At 38.3% G+C, this 16,162-nt stretch overlaps 1 protein-coding gene across 5 annotated transcripts; it reads left to right on the top strand.

Annotated features, from left to right (window-relative positions):
- The first annotated feature begins 1,162 nt into the window (after positions 1-1,162).
- Positions 1,163-15,431, top strand: LOC117993084 (facilitated trehalose transporter Tret1-like). Of its 5 annotated transcripts, none has more exons than XM_069506604.1 (5): positions 9,739-9,864; positions 10,470-10,563; positions 11,955-12,003; positions 13,097-13,232; positions 13,820-15,431. In XM_069506604.1, the coding sequence occupies exons 3-5, from the start codon at positions 11,983-11,985 to the stop codon at positions 15,163-15,165; spliced, it is 1,503 nt and encodes a 500-aa protein (XP_069362705.1). In that variant the 5' UTR covers positions 9,739-9,864; positions 10,470-10,563; positions 11,955-11,982; the 3' UTR covers positions 15,166-15,431. The 5 variants fall into 5 exon arrangements, with proteins under 5 accessions (XP_069362703.1, XP_034836701.1, XP_069362705.1 ...); XM_069506601.1 differs by having other exon boundaries at positions 10,470-10,568; XM_069506602.1 differs by lacking the exons at positions 9,739-9,864; positions 10,470-10,563 and adding an exon at positions 1,163-1,458.
- Positions 15,432-16,162: the final 731 nt, after the last annotated feature.

The raw sequence follows: 16,162 nt of genomic DNA, 5'->3' as shown, positions 1-16,162 counted from the left end.
CCCCCCCCCCCCCCCCAATGCATCATCATCGTCATGATCAACCCATCACCGGCTCACTACAGAGCACGGGTCTCCTCTCAGAGTGAGAAGGGTTTTGGCCATAGTCTACCACGCTGGCCGTGTGTGGATTGGTAGACTTCACACACCTTTGAGAACATTATGGCGAACTCTCAGGCATGCAGGTTTCCTCACGATGTTTCACCGTTAAAGCAAGTGATATTGAATTAATTAAAACGCATATAACTCTGAAAAGTTAGAGGTGCGTGCCCGGGATCGAACCTGCCACCTCCGATTAGAAGGCGGACGTCCTAACCACTAGGCTATCACAGCTTATTTGCATAAAACCGGCGTATTTCGTGAAAAAACCTATTATTCCACCACGGATCTCTAATAACACGTAAGAAGCAGTGTTGCAATTGACTTTGACTATGACAGCCCACTTACAGACAGACGTACAGACGGACGGACGAGCAGCGGAGGCTTAGTATAGACTAATAAAGTCTCACCCTTCAGGTACGGGACCGCCACCGGTAACCCTAACAAGTGCAAACAAACATACTTCCCCAAATGCCTAATACCGGCTTATTTCGTGAAAAAACCTATCATTCCACCACGGATCTCTAATAACACGTAAGAAGCAGTGTTGCAATTGACTTTGACTATGACAGCCCACTTACAGACAGACGTACAGACGGACGGACGGGCAGCGGAGGCTTAGTATAGACTAATAAAGTCTCACCCTTCAGGTACGGAACCGCCACCGGTAACCCTAACAAGTGCAAACAAACATACTTCCCCAAATGCCTAATACCGGCTTATTTCGTGAAAAAACCTATCATTCCACCACGGATCTCTAATAACACGTAAGAAGCAGTGTTGCAATTGACTTTGACTATGACAGCCCACTTACAGACAGACGTACAGACGGACGGACGGGCAGCGGAGGCTTAGTATAGACTAATAAAGTCTCACCCTTCAGGTACGGAACCGCCACCGGTAACCCTAACAAGTGCAAACAAACATACTTCCCCAAATGCCTAATACCGGCTTATTTCGTGAAAAAACCTATCATTCCACCACGGATCTCTAATAACACGTAAGAAGCAGTGTTGCAATAGCGTGCGATGCACTGACGACAGTCGATTTGCCGGCGAGGGAGAAATCGACCGCACACACTTTCCCCTCACTAGCCGACGCGTTCCTCAATAATTTAAAAACGCTACTTTTTAATTTTTAAAATTCGAATAGCTAAATATTACGTATACAAAAAAAAATATGGCGCGGATTATAAAAATATTAATACGAAAAATGTGAAAAGTGAATACAATATTAAATCTAAATAAACAGTTGAATCAAATTTATAAATGCTAAAACAATTATATAATTTTTTTACGCTGTGAAGTTGCGTCAACCAGTGCGTGATGTGACCTAGATGTGAAAAAAAAAGTTTGGTTTATGGTAAGTATCTACACACGTAATTTTTTTGTATTTGTGAGGAGGTAAGCATGGCAATGGTCAATAAGTATATGCAGGCACCTATTATAGCAATGGTTATATAACATTATTCAAACGTCATAATATTATTACACTTCAAGATCGTCATCATCGTCAACTGATAGACGTAAACGGCTGGACATAGGTCTCTTGTATATGGTTTTCCACACGCCACGGTCTTGCGCCGCCTGTATGCAGCGGCTCCCTGCGACTCGTTTGACGTCGTCTGTCTGACTAGTGTGGGGTTGAATTATCAAAGCAGTTTAGCAGCTCTTTTTTAGGCTTTCTTATAATTTAAATAATCCTTTACATTGTAATATGATTTTTTAATGAGTTTACGTGTTATTGATGGACAAACATCACAGAATATGTATTTCTATTGCCGCTATAACAACAAATACCCGGGTGTCTGGTGCACTTCGACCGTCCGTTGTGCCAGATCCTTCTTTCCACGCACATGCAAACTGTGGAACCAACTCCCATCGGGGCTGTTCCCACTGGATTACAACATCAACATGGGGTTATTCAAGGGGCGGGCGGACCAACAGATTCCTAAAAGGCCGGCAACGCACGGCGGTTCCTCTGGTGCTGCAAATGTTCATGGGCGGCGGTAATCACTTAACATCAGGTGACCCACCTGCTCGTTTGCTCGCTATCTCTATTAAAAAAAAAATTACAAAAAATACTAAAAATTTCAAAATGTCCACCATGAAAAAGTGTTATTTCTTGTATAATGGAACGGAACCCTTCATTTGCGAGTCCGACTCGCACTTGTTTTTACAGCATTACATTTTGTTTGGGCAGTCGTGTAATATAAAAGATACTTGTACATACATGTCTAAGAACATATTATTTACTATATTATTATGTATCTTCTTCTTCTTCTTCCTTACCTTATCCCACGTTACGTGGGGTCGGTACAACATGTCTTCTTCTTCCACTCACTTCTGTCATCCGTCTACGTATTATCCAACCCTTTTACACGCATATATCCTCTTTCAAACAATCCATCCACCTTTTCTTTGGTCATCCTCTCCTCTTTTTTCCTTCCACATGCATATTAATTTAACAAGATACTTAATTTACTTTAATATGTAGTTATATCAGTGTTAAAATTTGAAAAACAAATTGCTATGGCGTGATTGCGTGTCAAGTTAAAATCTCATAGGTAAGTGGCTACCCGCCTGCTCGTTTTGAGTTTATTTAATAGAATTGTCTGTTATTATTATACCTACTTACCTTCCAAATTACAATAAATTATACCTTTAAATACAACAAATAATAAAATAACAGAAACAACAAAAATAAAATAAAATATTTATTTTATTATTATTATTAAAAATTAAAATCACGAAGTGTACAATACACCTTCTCTGCCTCCAGTACGATATTACGTGTCTATAGAACATTTCAATCAGTAGTACTATTTCCTAGTAATAAACCTAACAATTCCTCTAAATTAGCTTTCTTCAAAGTCAAGGTCGAAATGTGTGAATAAGCTTATAATTTGTTCGCCAATCGTCAAAGATTTAGTTCTCATCGTCAGTTCATTGTTGGAGCAATAGGAATGGTGCTGTAGTTTTTTATGTCGGTGTGGTTTTTTTTTGTGAAACGCGGTCTTTTTTACGGTAAGTTTGGTGAAAAATAACCTTTTCAGCTTCATGTAAAAAGAAAGAACCTTTTATAAAAACAAAATTTAATAATAATATAAAAATGATTTTAGGGTAATTTAATTTAATGCAAAGCTTTTGTTTTTTTATTTATTAGTAGGGAAGCGTTTTTTTAATAAGAGATTTTTTTTGAATAAAAAGTTACAAAATAACATTATAACTTATCTTGATATTATCAAAATTTTATATCACACTTTCAATAGTTTCCTAATTACCTAGCGCAGTGCGCTCTTATATTTTGATAAATATTTAAGCGAATTTCAAAACTTTTTGCAAAGATAAGTAAGTAACTTGCTTTTCTTGTTAAAAATCTGTCTAAAGAAAAAGAAAAATATTATACCAGAGTATAATTTTTTTTTATTGATTACAAAAAATGTGCTTTAAAAAGCCTTTAATGAAAAGTTTTCATATACTTAGTTTCAACTTCAGCAAAAAGTTACGTGAAAGGTAACAAGCCTAATCTAGGTAAGGTAAAAGTTTTAATGTAAATTTTTTGAAAAATTGTGCACAATTGATCTGGATGATGGCAAGAGACCTGATGGATTGACGCTGGTTTCCTGGGAACGGGGACGGGCGCTAATGTGGGACGCAACATGCGTTGACAAATTGGCCCCGTGTCATATCAGGGAGACAGCATCAAGACCGGGAGCCGCAGCAGAAACAGCTAAACGGCAAGCGGCGCAAGTATGCCTTTCTTATCAAGAGTTACATTTATGTTCCGTTTGCTGTGGAGACCCTGGGGCCATGGAGTCTTAGTGCTAAAAAAAATTACGAGACAATTCACCGCGATTAATAGCCTCATCAGGTGACAGAAGGGCTGGCTCATTTTTTGCGCAACGGATCAGCCTGGCTATCCAGCGCGGAAATGCAGCTATTATTCTTGGCACCATTCCACGCGGGCATGGTTTGTATAGAATTTAGATAAGGCTAGCTTTAAGTAAGTACGTAGGTACGCTGAGGGTTGGATTGGCCTAGGGGTTAAAACTTCGCTCTCCTATTCGGAGGTCCGGGGTTAGAGTTCGGGCACGCACCTCTAACTTTTCGGAACAAGCCAAATATCATTTTCCAATCTGCACCTGCCCAGCGTGTTGGACTGTAGCCTAAGCCCTTCTCATTCTGAAGGGCGACCCGTGTTAGTAGAATAGACACGCGATGGGTTATGATGATGATAATGATGATGATGATGATGACGTACGTGTAAGTATTTTATGTGTAGCGGTATTTCTTCTAAAAGAATTGCAGACAAACATAAAAATATAATATTTGCATACATTTTACATACACACATAAAACGCTATGTATATATTTATTCTTCGGTCAGTAACTATCTGTCGGGTTTTGCTAAAAAAAAGCAAATATTACTTAGGTATGTGATGCTCGGAATTTGGGTTGCATTAACTTTGATTTTTTTAATACTGCGAGACGTCTTTGATTTTCTTGGATAAAAATTAGATATAAATTGATTTTCCTGGATATAAATTCACGCCCGCCGCACATCCCAGGTGCACCAACTATGTGCAACTCCCCTCCCCCAGAAACCCGACGGCCGACAACGCGATCCCAACACGTCACCCGCGTCTCATTCTTCGCCTCGTCCACTATGCCCCCTGCTAGTCAGAGGGACACGCGGAGAAACCTCCCCCTGCCAGGTCATTAGCCATAGCCAACAATATCCCCGAAGAGAAATGATTAGCTATGTTACCGGCCCAAATACTCCTCTATTACCGCTATAACAACAAAATAATAAAACATTCAAAATAGCCGCCGTCAAACATTTTTTTTTAAATAGCAAGTATTTCTTTTACGATGATACGGATCCCTTCGTATGCAAGTCCGCCTCGCACTTGAAAGGTTTTTTTGTAAACAAAGTGTAGCACTAATCGTAGCGTAATTTTAACCGACTGTCATGCAAATGGCCCTTGATTTCATTATCAAATTTAAAAAAATCAATAACACTACAATAATTTCGTTTCCTTATTAGTAGCGTTTTTACGCGAACGGTAATTTTCCGATTGATGGAATAGGGCGTAAGTACTTGATCGTTTTTTTTTTTATTCCACAAAAAAAGTTTTCATTCGATGTCAAGAGCGATTGTTGCGGTCTCATCTGATGGAGAATGGTGTTACTGTCTAAAGGTGCAGACACACTACTGACTACTGGCGTGAATGATGTGATTTGTTGCAATTTCACAAAGCAATCTGTCGTAGCGTCCATTGTGCAAATGGATATACGGTGCTACAAGGCTCTCTTGGCACTTGAATGACATTGACAGGGGGGCGCTGTTGGAGAACAAAGGCTTAGAATATTCAAACAAGAACAAAGGGGACACTCAACGGCAACGTTATGCAAATGATAAAAGAACGTGGATTTGACCTGCAGCTCGTTCCAGCAACGCACAAGACTGCAAATACTATTTTATACATGGCATAATCTTGTACCTATATCAAATATTTGAAAAGAGCAACCGCCGAGTTTCTTGCTGGTTCTTCTCGGCAGGAAAGCAATTCCGAACCAGTGGTAGATACATCCGACTATTCGTAAGCACTTGTAAAAGTTTATACGAATAAAAAAAGATTTTCATTTTCATTTTCATTTTCATTTTCATTTTCATTTTCATTTTCATTTCATTTCATTTTCATTTCATTTTCGTTAGTTCCGATTTTCGCCACGCGCCAAGATAGCCGTGTCGCAATGTAATATAGTGTTGTGCTGCGTCACCTAACGTCTTCAGATTGATTCGAGATATAGAAGAATACAATACTACCTTGGCCGGCAACGCATTGGTGGTACCTCTGGTGCTGCAAATATTCATGGGCGGCTATAATCACTTAACTTCAGGTGACTCGCCTGATTGGTTCCTTGCTGTTTATATTTTTTTTTAAATACAGGTTTCCTTTATTATGCAATTCCGAAGGCAAACGCCAGTGTTGTAGTTAAAAAGTCTATCTCAAGTATTTTAGATACAGTACGTGGCATAAAGTAATGTACATCGGCCTTTAGAATGACATTTCGGCTTTGTATTGTAGAGCGTTGTCTCTGACACTCGTGCCTATATGATGTTTTGTCGGTCTCAACGACAGAGACAACGCTCTTCAAATCTGCTATCTCCTTCTAAAGGTCGATGTACATTACTTTCGGCCGCGTACTGTACCTCTAAACTATTGATCGGTGGCCCTACCGCGGTTGTTTGACAGCTACAATGTCACAATCGCAATCATCTCTGATTGGTTAATGCTCGCTCACTATTGGCTACAATGCATTGTTGCAACAAGAATGGCACAAATTCAACCAATCAGAACAATTGAGATTGTAATAATGATTGATGCAGGTTTTAGACAATCGCCCTACTGTTATTCTACTGGGAATCATTATAAAATCGATTATGCCTTTATTCTACTCGATTGTAAAACTGCTGATCCGTAAAACGAAATACGGAAACAGAAAAAGCAGAATCGAATGTTATTGTTGTCGTTTTTCACTAATTTTGTGATGGAGTCACGGTATTTAACACGTTTGGGATTAAATTCTGAGATTGTTGTGGGCTCTTCTCAAACCTAGACGCGTTTGGAACCCTTGTAGCTTTAGTTTTTAAGTTCGCGTAAAAAATTATCACCACTATAATATCATCTTACAAATGCAACAACTGACCTTCAAAAATTCATTAAAATACAATCTGAATAAACCATATTTTGATTTTGGTTAATTTTGATTCTGAATGTTTTTTTAATTAGAAGGGTAAGATGCAGCGAAACCAATAATTAATCTATGGGCAAGATGTTATTTATTATTGTAACTATCACTACCCATATTAAAAATGCAAAAGTGTGTTTGTTTGTCGGCAGTGGTTTATTGTTTTGTTTGTTTGTCCTTCAATCACGCCGCAACGGAGCAACGGATCGGCTTGATTTTTTGCATGAATATGGATAAAGACCGGGAGAGTGACATAGGCTACTTTTATCCCGGAAAATCAAAGAGTTTCCACGGGATTTTAAAAATCTAAATCCACGTGGACGAAATCGCGGGCTTCAGCTAGTGTGCAGTAATTTTATAACAGAGCCTACTACTGTAGGTATATTATGTACCTACCCCTTACAATAATAAACTGTAGAACTGTGGCTTTTCGGATTTTCAGGCCGTGATTTTTCAAATGTAAGGTACCTATTTATAGATGCTTATGTAATCAAATGCGAAAGTAAAGCCCTTATGTGAAACAAAGCAACAATAATAATTATTAAATACGTAAACAGCAGTCAGCGTTCGTCATTACTTATTTATAACATTTCGCAACGCTACGTGTGCCCTTATACAATAAGGACAATTAGATACCTAATGCTGGAGATTGACTTGTAACATTTTGGTGTAATGTATCGAGTTTTTGTAACTCAAACCATAAGTTTGTAATGTATCATTCGCGGCGAGCGCTGCGTGCTCCACTCGTCTATCGGATTTTTCGCGAATTCCCTTTAAGTGTTACATTACAATACAAGTTTCTCATTCTCCAGGTCTTTATCTATACCCATCCAAAAAATCACGTGATTGAAGGACAAAACAACAAACAAACACACTTTCGCATTTATAATAAGGGTACTTACTGATTACAAACACACGTTACAAGTCTGTTAACTTTGCTTTTTATAATTCTTGCTTTTGGTTTACAAGCTTTTTTTAAATAAAAATGGCGAGCAAACGAGCAAGCGGGTCACCTGATGTTAAGTGATTACCGCCGCCCATGAACATTTGCAGTACCAGAGGAACCACCAATGCATTGCCGGCCTTTCAGGAATTAGTTGGTCCGCCCCTTGATTAACCCCATGTTGTAATCTAATGGGAGCACCGCCGAAGGCAGTTGATTCCACAGTGTGCATGTGCGTGGGAAATAGCATCTGGCACAACGGGCGGTCGAAGTGTACCAGACGTGGTGACGGTGAAATTGTGCGCTTTAGTTTCAAGACTATGAACCCGGCGTTTATGCATCTGTAACGCACTTAGCCAGTTTATTTCTTTGCAATTTGTATAGATCATGCTTTAAATTGGCATTGATTCGTTTATCAATTCCCTTCATGTCACGTTTTAAAGTAACAAAGAATTCATTTTTTTCAGTAGGTAGGTACGTAGCTAGCCGGATTTGTCAACAAAAGGTTTATTTTATTTGTCATTACTTTTTTTTTACTTCATTTCAGTTTTATTTCTGCCGTGCCACGTGCCAATCTTACAAAAAATATTATAGCATTATAATACATCTAAATATATAAAAGGAAAAGGTGACTGACTGCGACTGACTCAACGCACAGCTCAAACTAAGACAGATCAGGCTGTTTGAAATTTGAATTTTGAAATTCTGCTAAGAAAGGATTTTTGAAAATGCAACCCCTAAGGAGGGAAAATAGGGGTTTTAAAATTTGTGTAGTCCACGCAGTCGAAGTCGCGGGCATAAGCTAGTTAATTATATAGCTGTAATAGATAAGTAGGACTTGTTGAAGTCAGCACTTGGCAATTAAGTGATTTTGCATTGTAATAATACTTGTACATCGTCATTAATTCATTATTTATTTGATTACTCTGCATTGTCCAGACAATGCAATGTTATGTCAAGTTGTTAGGGTTCCGTAAGAACTACGAAAATGGATATCCAATAATCATTATCATCATCATTAACCGATAGATGTCCACTGCTGGACGTAGGTCTCTTGTAGGGACTTCCATACGCCACGGTCTTGCGCCGCCTGAATCTGAGCTATGTCAGTTACTCTAGTTCTCCTACGAATTTCCTCATTTCTGGTTTTATCAGTATCTCCGAGTATAGCTCTCTCCTTCTTTTATCTATGGCTCTCTCCCCACTGAGTGACTGAGCTCTCTTATAAGGTAAGCTATCTCTCCCACCCATACTTGCGACCGTGTCTCGGCTAAAGCTATTAGTTTTGCAATTTTATTGTTTTTTACATGGTTTATTTACTCACCAAGCTGCCTCATTTGGCTTAAAATAGAGATATTTCAGGGGCCATAACTTTCAAAATAAATATAATTTTATCAAATTTATATTATTGTTGGACATAAATAAAATTAATTGGCTTATTTTAGATCTAGTGTAACAACTAATATAATAATTGGCATACTTAATACGTTTGTATAGAGAAGCGTGCATTTTCGGTACAGGTTTTGGTCTGGTGGACGCTTCAGCCGTGGCTAGTTACCACCCTACCGACAAAGCCGTGCCGCCAAGCGATTTAGCGTTCCGGTACGATGCCGTGTAGAAACCAAAGGGGTATCGGTTTAATAAGAACTGCCATACCCGTTCCAGGTTAGCCCGCTACCAAGAATGCATCATCACTTACCACCAGGTGAGATTACAGTCAAGGGCTAACTTGTATCTGAATAAAAAAAAAAAAAAAAGAATAAGTCTAAGTAAAGTCAGGTAATTCAGTGTTTAGGTAAAATTTCGCTTTGACCGGGTTATCTTCAGACTGTACGGTATTCTGATTTGTAGGGGTAACACGTCATCTACATCAATAATTAAGAGTACCTACCTATGTGATGGCTCTTGATGCAACGAACTCACTCACGACGACCGCGATGGGAGGCTTGCAACAAAATACCTGATACGTACTATAACTATCTATCTTCATCATCATCATCATTATAGTGAAAGTGTAGTGCTAGTGCTAATATCAAAGAACACAAGAACAAAGTGTCTTCCAATAAGGTATCTCAACTAAACTAAGCTAAGTCAATGGACCGATTAAGTACTTAGGTATAAGTACGTTTATAAGTTTAGGTTAATATAATTATTGCTTATGAGCCTCTCTCATAGGCTAGATTGTAATGGTAGTAAAGTACTCGTGTCAGTACTTTACGACAAAAAATTAAAAATCATCATCATGGCACCACGCCGCGCCGGCCAAATCTGAATTGGCAGACTTCACTCACCCTTGAGAACATTTTTTTTTTTTTAAAGAATATTAGCCGTATTAAATGACTAATATTCCCTTTTCCTCTCCAATTAAGCGTCAGGCTTGTGCTAGGAGTAGGTACGACAAGAGTGCAACATTATGGAGAACACTCAGGCATACACGTTTCGTCACGATGTTTTCCATCGCCATTAGAGCAATTTGGATATTCAATAGCTTAAAACGCACATAACTCCCTAAAGTAAGATGCGTGCCCGTAATCGAACCCCCAACCCACTAATAGAAGGCTGATATATTAACCACTAAGCTATCCCACATTTAAGTGCAAAAATCTGCCATTTTAGGTAAAATTTCGCTCTAAACGATTTACCTCTAGACTCTACCGTATTTCATATTCTAGCGGCAGCACATACACGAGTTAAGAGCATGTAATCGCTCTTGATGTAATGGGACACATTCACGGCGACGGCTAAACGAGGCTTACAACAAAAGATGTGGGGTATACAACCATTTTGTTATATGTACCTACTATCTGTATAACACACATATAAAGACCGATTTCATGTTACAATGTCGATATTTTTCTTTTTCTTTTCCATCCGTCCATCCGTCAGTCCGTCTGTCTGTCGCTTGGGCTGTATCTCGTGAACCGTAATAGGTAGAGAGTTGAAATCTTTACAATTGTAGTGTATTTCTATTACCGATAAAGTATTTTTGAAAAAAAAAGCACATATGTATGTTTGCAAAGTTAAGATATTTCAACTAATAAATAGATAAACTATATCTAAAGTTAAATTGTTTTAGAATTTTCACACACACACAATTTTATTTATTTACGCCCAAAGTTGACATAATTTTTATTTCGAGGCTTGTAGGTAACTTTAAAATCAATATTTTTTCAATGTTTTATATATCGATGAACGTAGATAATGGCAAGACAAACCGATATAATACTTATTTTTGAGCGTACAATTTCAAATAACCTAATAATCACCCTTCTACGTTTGAATGAAGAAAGCACCGAACTCCGCCCTCTTAATGTGATTAATGGAAAGAGGTCACGACCTTCAGCTGTGAGGAAGTATGTTGCAGGGATAAAGAGAGAATGAGCCACTTCTCTATCTTTGTAATCTCATTATAAATGGTTAAAAAGTAACATGAACACTACTTAGTTTAACCAAGTACCCTCGCAATCCAGTTTGACATTTTACATTTACAGAGTACCTACATGTAACTTAAGAGACACTTAACCTGGTTAAGTGTGCGTTTGTCACGGAACAATGTCTTTTATATGAATAATGTGTGAGAGGGTAGTTAGAAAATTACATTTAATTTTTAAACTTTTGACTGAGTTCTCGGTTGATGGTGCTCTAAAAGTTTAGAAAGTCATATTTTAGCAATAAATTAAACATATACAAATTTAATGTAGTCACCTTTTCAAAGTTGGCAAAAAGTTGTGGTAAAAATAGTCCTTCGAACCAGATTCGAATTTGATGGTTCGAATCACAGATCACCACTTATAAACGTCTAATAGCCGGAAACCCCCGATCGGCAAGCTTAGGTAGTTGCTTAGCATAAAAGTCAGCCCATGCCCGTTTGGTACCCTCATTCAGCACATTTTCTTGATTACGTGACTTTTGAGTCCACCAATCACAACAAAGCATTCTCCTCTGTCCCCCGCTAATATTTTACGCTTTTTTCATGCAAAACCTTGTATATGCGTACACTCTTGAGGTTGAATTCTTTGTGGTTCGAATAATAATCTTAAAAAATCTTAGATCATCCAGTTACGACATCAGATGCCTGATTTCATGTCACTGGAAATCAAACATAATTAAGTACTTTCCCGATCTATAAAATTAAAAATCTGTATTTCTTGTTACAGCTCGAGTTCTTGATGAAGCCGTAACAAGATGAAGCCCTTTATTAAACAGGTAAATCAAAATAAAAGAGAAAATAAAGTAATTATATATTGAACTATATGATTCGCGTGGATTTAGTTTTTTTAAATCTCGTGGGAAACTCGTGGTTTTTTAAATATTTTTTTTAGTGTCGGTTTTTCGTTTCATCGTCTTTCAAAACACAACGGAACTAAAGAAGTTTTTATTTTTAAAAACATTTTGTTCGCTTGCACGGACAGAAGGCTAACTGAACACCTCCATAAAATAACACTTAACATCAGGTGCCCCGCCTCCTTACTTGCTCGCTATTTTTATCTAAAAAAAAACATTCCCGCTTCAAGCGAGATCACTGGACGCCGGACGGGCGTCCGTTGCCCTATGAATTCCTACGTAAAGTACGGGACAGATCAAGATGGCAATCGGGTAGGAAACGCCCCGCACACCCGCTCAGCCCCCTCTGTAACCCATTGCGGGCGAGCGTCTCATACCCCGATAACCAACTCGACCTGTCGCGGACTGTATTTTACGTAGATTCCTCCCATATAATGTCCATTATCAATAGCGTGTAGCAAGCAAGTACACCAGAGTACTAGTATTACCACAAGTACGTTAGTATACACTAGCTGATTGTCCGCGTGGATTTAGGTTTTTAAAAATCCCGTGGGAATTCTTTGATTCTCCGGGATAAAAAGTAGCCTATGTCACTTTCCAGATTTTTAACTATACCCATGCAAAAAATCATGTCAATCGGTTGCTCCGTTGCGACGTGATTGAAGGACAAACCAACAAGCCAACAAACCAATCACTACCCATATTGTCACTTCCCATATTATAAATGCAAAAGTGTATTTGTTTGTTGGTTTATTGGTTTGTCCTTCAATTACGTCGCAACGGTGTGCGGATTGACGTTATTTTTTTCATGGGTATAGATAAAGACCTGGAGAGTGACATAGGCTAATTTTTATCCCGGAAAATCAAAGAGTTCCCACGGGATTTTTAAAAACCTAATTCCACGCGGATAAAGTCGCGGCCATCAGCTAGTATAAACCAATAAACCAACAAACAAACACGCTTTCTCATTTATAATATGGTCAGGATTTTAAGATGTTCTGCTCCAATGTTCCAGGCGTTCGTGGTATCCGGCGCAGCGCTGAACATCGTGGGTCACGGCTGCGCACACGGCTACCCAGCTGTGCTGTTCGCGCAGCTCCAGGCCGACGGGGGCCCCGTCACGCTGACCGATCATGACACGTCCTGGATAGGTAAATACCTCCTCATTGTTCTTCTCCTTTTGAGGCTGTTCCTGCACTAATGTGTTTCTGGTGGGTTTTGGCCGAGGCTAGTTACCACCCTGCCAGCAAAGCCATACCGCCAAGTTATTCAGTACGATGCCCTATAGAAACCGATCAGGTGTATGGGTTTAAGGAAATTGCCATATCCCTTCCAAGCTAGCCCGCTTCCATCTTAGACTGCATCATCACTTATCATCAGTTGAGATTGCAGTCAAGTCAACTTGTTATCGATTATTTTAAATCACTGGTGAGGAGGGTCGCCCAATAAAAAAAAACGAAGAAGTTACCTTGAATGAAGAGATTTGTGTTCACTAGAACTGGTAACTTATAAAGTATCGGGATCTTCATTAGTTAAACCTCGACAAAACATAGCTAAGGACCATCTTGGATAAATTATCTCTTGAACAGTCAAAAACAATGAAATTTCCGTTACGTATTTTTGGAGCTACTAGCTACAATCTTTCAAAACCTATGAACGTACAAAAACTCCAAATACCACTCTCTTTTTGCATCGAGGTGTATCTAATATACTAACTTGAATTCTTTCTCTGTTCCAGGGTCAGCAGTAGGCGTGATGGGCATCGTCGGCAACTTCATATCACCAGTCCTCATGACCCGCTTCGGCAGACAAAAGTCTCACCTCATCTGCACCATCCCAGCGTTACTCGGCTGGATAGTATTCGTTCTAGGAAACACTGTGCCACTTTTCTTACTCGCAAGATTTTTACACGGGCTTGCATTAGGCTTACGTACACCTTTAGCTGCCATCTTGGTAGCAGAATATACAGAACCTAAATACAGAGGAGTATTTTTGGGAACTTTCGCTATATCTTTAGGATTAGGAATTATGCTATCTCATATCTGGGGAGCGTATTTGTCTTGGAAGAATACTGCTATAGTCTGTTCTTTATTCCCTTTAATTTCTATGGTGATAATAAGTTTATCCCCTGAATCAGCTAGTTGGTTAATTTCTAAAGGCAGATTTGAAGATGCTAAGAAAGCTTTCAGATGGGTACGTGGGGAAGGCGAGGGGCAAACAAAAGAATTAGAATCCATGATCAGGGCACAAGAAAGAGAGATTCAGTCAGCAGAAATGAGGAAGAACAGACAAGTAAGAAAGGAGTTCAAGATAAACAGGATTTTCAAATCAATAACGGATACGCTTAAAACTATAATGAGGATATTTAAGAAAAAAGAGTTTTACAAACCGCTAATAATAGCTATATGTATGTTAATTGTGTTTGAATTTGGGGGTGCACATATGGTGCCGGCATATGGAAACCAAATTTTACAAGCAGTTTTGGATAAGAGTGATGCTAAAGATGTCGCATGGCAGTTTACTGTAATAGATATGTTAAGGACAATTTGCGCTTTGCTTGCTATATTTTTACTTAAAACTGTTAAAAGACGAACAATTTTATTTACTAGTGGTGCGATGACAGTATTGTCTCTTGCTTTAATATCTGCTTTTGTTTACTTGAGGAAAGCCGAGATTATTACTCAGACTTGGTTATTGGATACAGTACCTATGACTTTGATGGTTTTTTATAGTGTATCATTTTGTTTAGGCTTAGTACCTTTAAACTGGGTGATTTGTGGTGAAGTATTCCCTTTGACATATAGAAGCCTAGGATCAACGTTATCCACTTCATTTTTAACCCCTGCTTTCGTTGTTTCAATGAAAACGGCACCCCATTTTTACTCCTCTATAGGCGTAGAAGGTGCTTTCCTAGTCTATTCTGCTACCTTAACAGTATGTTTGTTGGTCATGTATGCGATGTTGCCAGAGACGAAAGACCGTACTCTTCAAGACATAGAAGACAGTTTCAAAGGCAAAAGGAATTCTGATATCGAAGTACAACTAAGTTTAATGGATGATAAAAGTAATCTCGTTAGAAAATAAGAAACAAATTATATTTAACATCAGTATATTATATAAGTCCCGCAAATTGCTAATGCGCGTGGCCGCCATTTTAGTGACGTCAGCACTAGATTGAAGTTTCGAGTTGATGGTATATTTTCATTTCGGCTGACGTCAAAATGACATCATTTTGATGTTAATGAGACATGGTTCCAGCGCAATAGCAATTTGTGGGACTTATAGTTAGAAATAAGTAATTTAAGTTAATTATTTTGTATCAGGTACACAAAATAATTGAAATTGTGATACATTTTTGTACCACTATTCATTGTAATAATGTTAATAATTAATAAAAAAAATTAATATCTATACCAATGTACAAACTCAAATAAAGTTGTTTTAAGTGATATTAGAAGATTTTTATTGGGACCTTGTTTTGCACCACACTACCTTTATCCACACTATATCCGAACCAGTGGTAAATTAAAACTACCTGACTATTCATAAGCACTTTTAAAAAGTTTACATGAATAAAAAAACATTCTATTCTATTCTATTCTATTCTATTCTATCACGGTCTGTATATTATTCTATGGATCTGATTATCTTAAATGCTTCTAGACATTGGAAATGCAGCGAAATACAACCATTTTTGAAGCCTCAATAGCTCAACCGGTAAAGGAGTGGACTGAAAACCGAAAGGTCGACGGTTCAAACCCCGCCCGTTGCACTATTGTCGTACCTACTCCTAGCACAAGCCTGACGCTTAGTTGGAGAGGAAAGGGGAATATTAGTCATTTAACATGGCTAATATTCTTTAAAAAAAAAAAATTTTGTTCGTCTGTCAGTCCTGTCTATAACCTTTATTTTTCGGCTTGAAAAATAATTTATGGGCACTTAGTTAGCATATCTACTACTGAATTTATGGTGTTTATTAAGAAAACTACTTAGCATATACTCTCTTATTTTAGAAGTTACAGTGGGGGGGGGGGGGGCACACACACATTTTAGTTGAGTGTTTAGTGTTGGAAGTGTCTCT

The sequence above is a fragment of the Maniola hyperantus genome, chromosome 23, assembly GCF_902806685.2.
Source record: "Maniola hyperantus chromosome 23, iAphHyp1.2, whole genome shotgun sequence".
NCBI classification, from domain to species: domain Eukaryota; kingdom Metazoa; phylum Arthropoda; class Insecta; order Lepidoptera; family Nymphalidae; genus Maniola; species Maniola hyperantus.
This window is presented reverse-complemented; position numbering and strand designations above follow the sequence as displayed.

What these genes read in the sequence shown, in the direction of transcription:
- LOC117993084 (XM_069506602.1), top strand. Translation starts at nt 11,983, where the DNA reads ATGAAGCCCTTTATTAAACAG. An exon ending in TGAAGCCCTTTATTAAACAG is followed by an intron (nt 12,004 to 13,096) that starts GTAAATCAAAAT and finishes CCAATGTTCCAG; the next exon opens with GCGTTCGTGGTATCCGGCGC. An exon ending in TCATGACACGTCCTGGATAG is followed by an intron (nt 13,233 to 13,819) that starts GTAAATACCTCC and finishes TCTCTGTTCCAG; the next exon opens with GGTCAGCAGTAGGCGTGATG.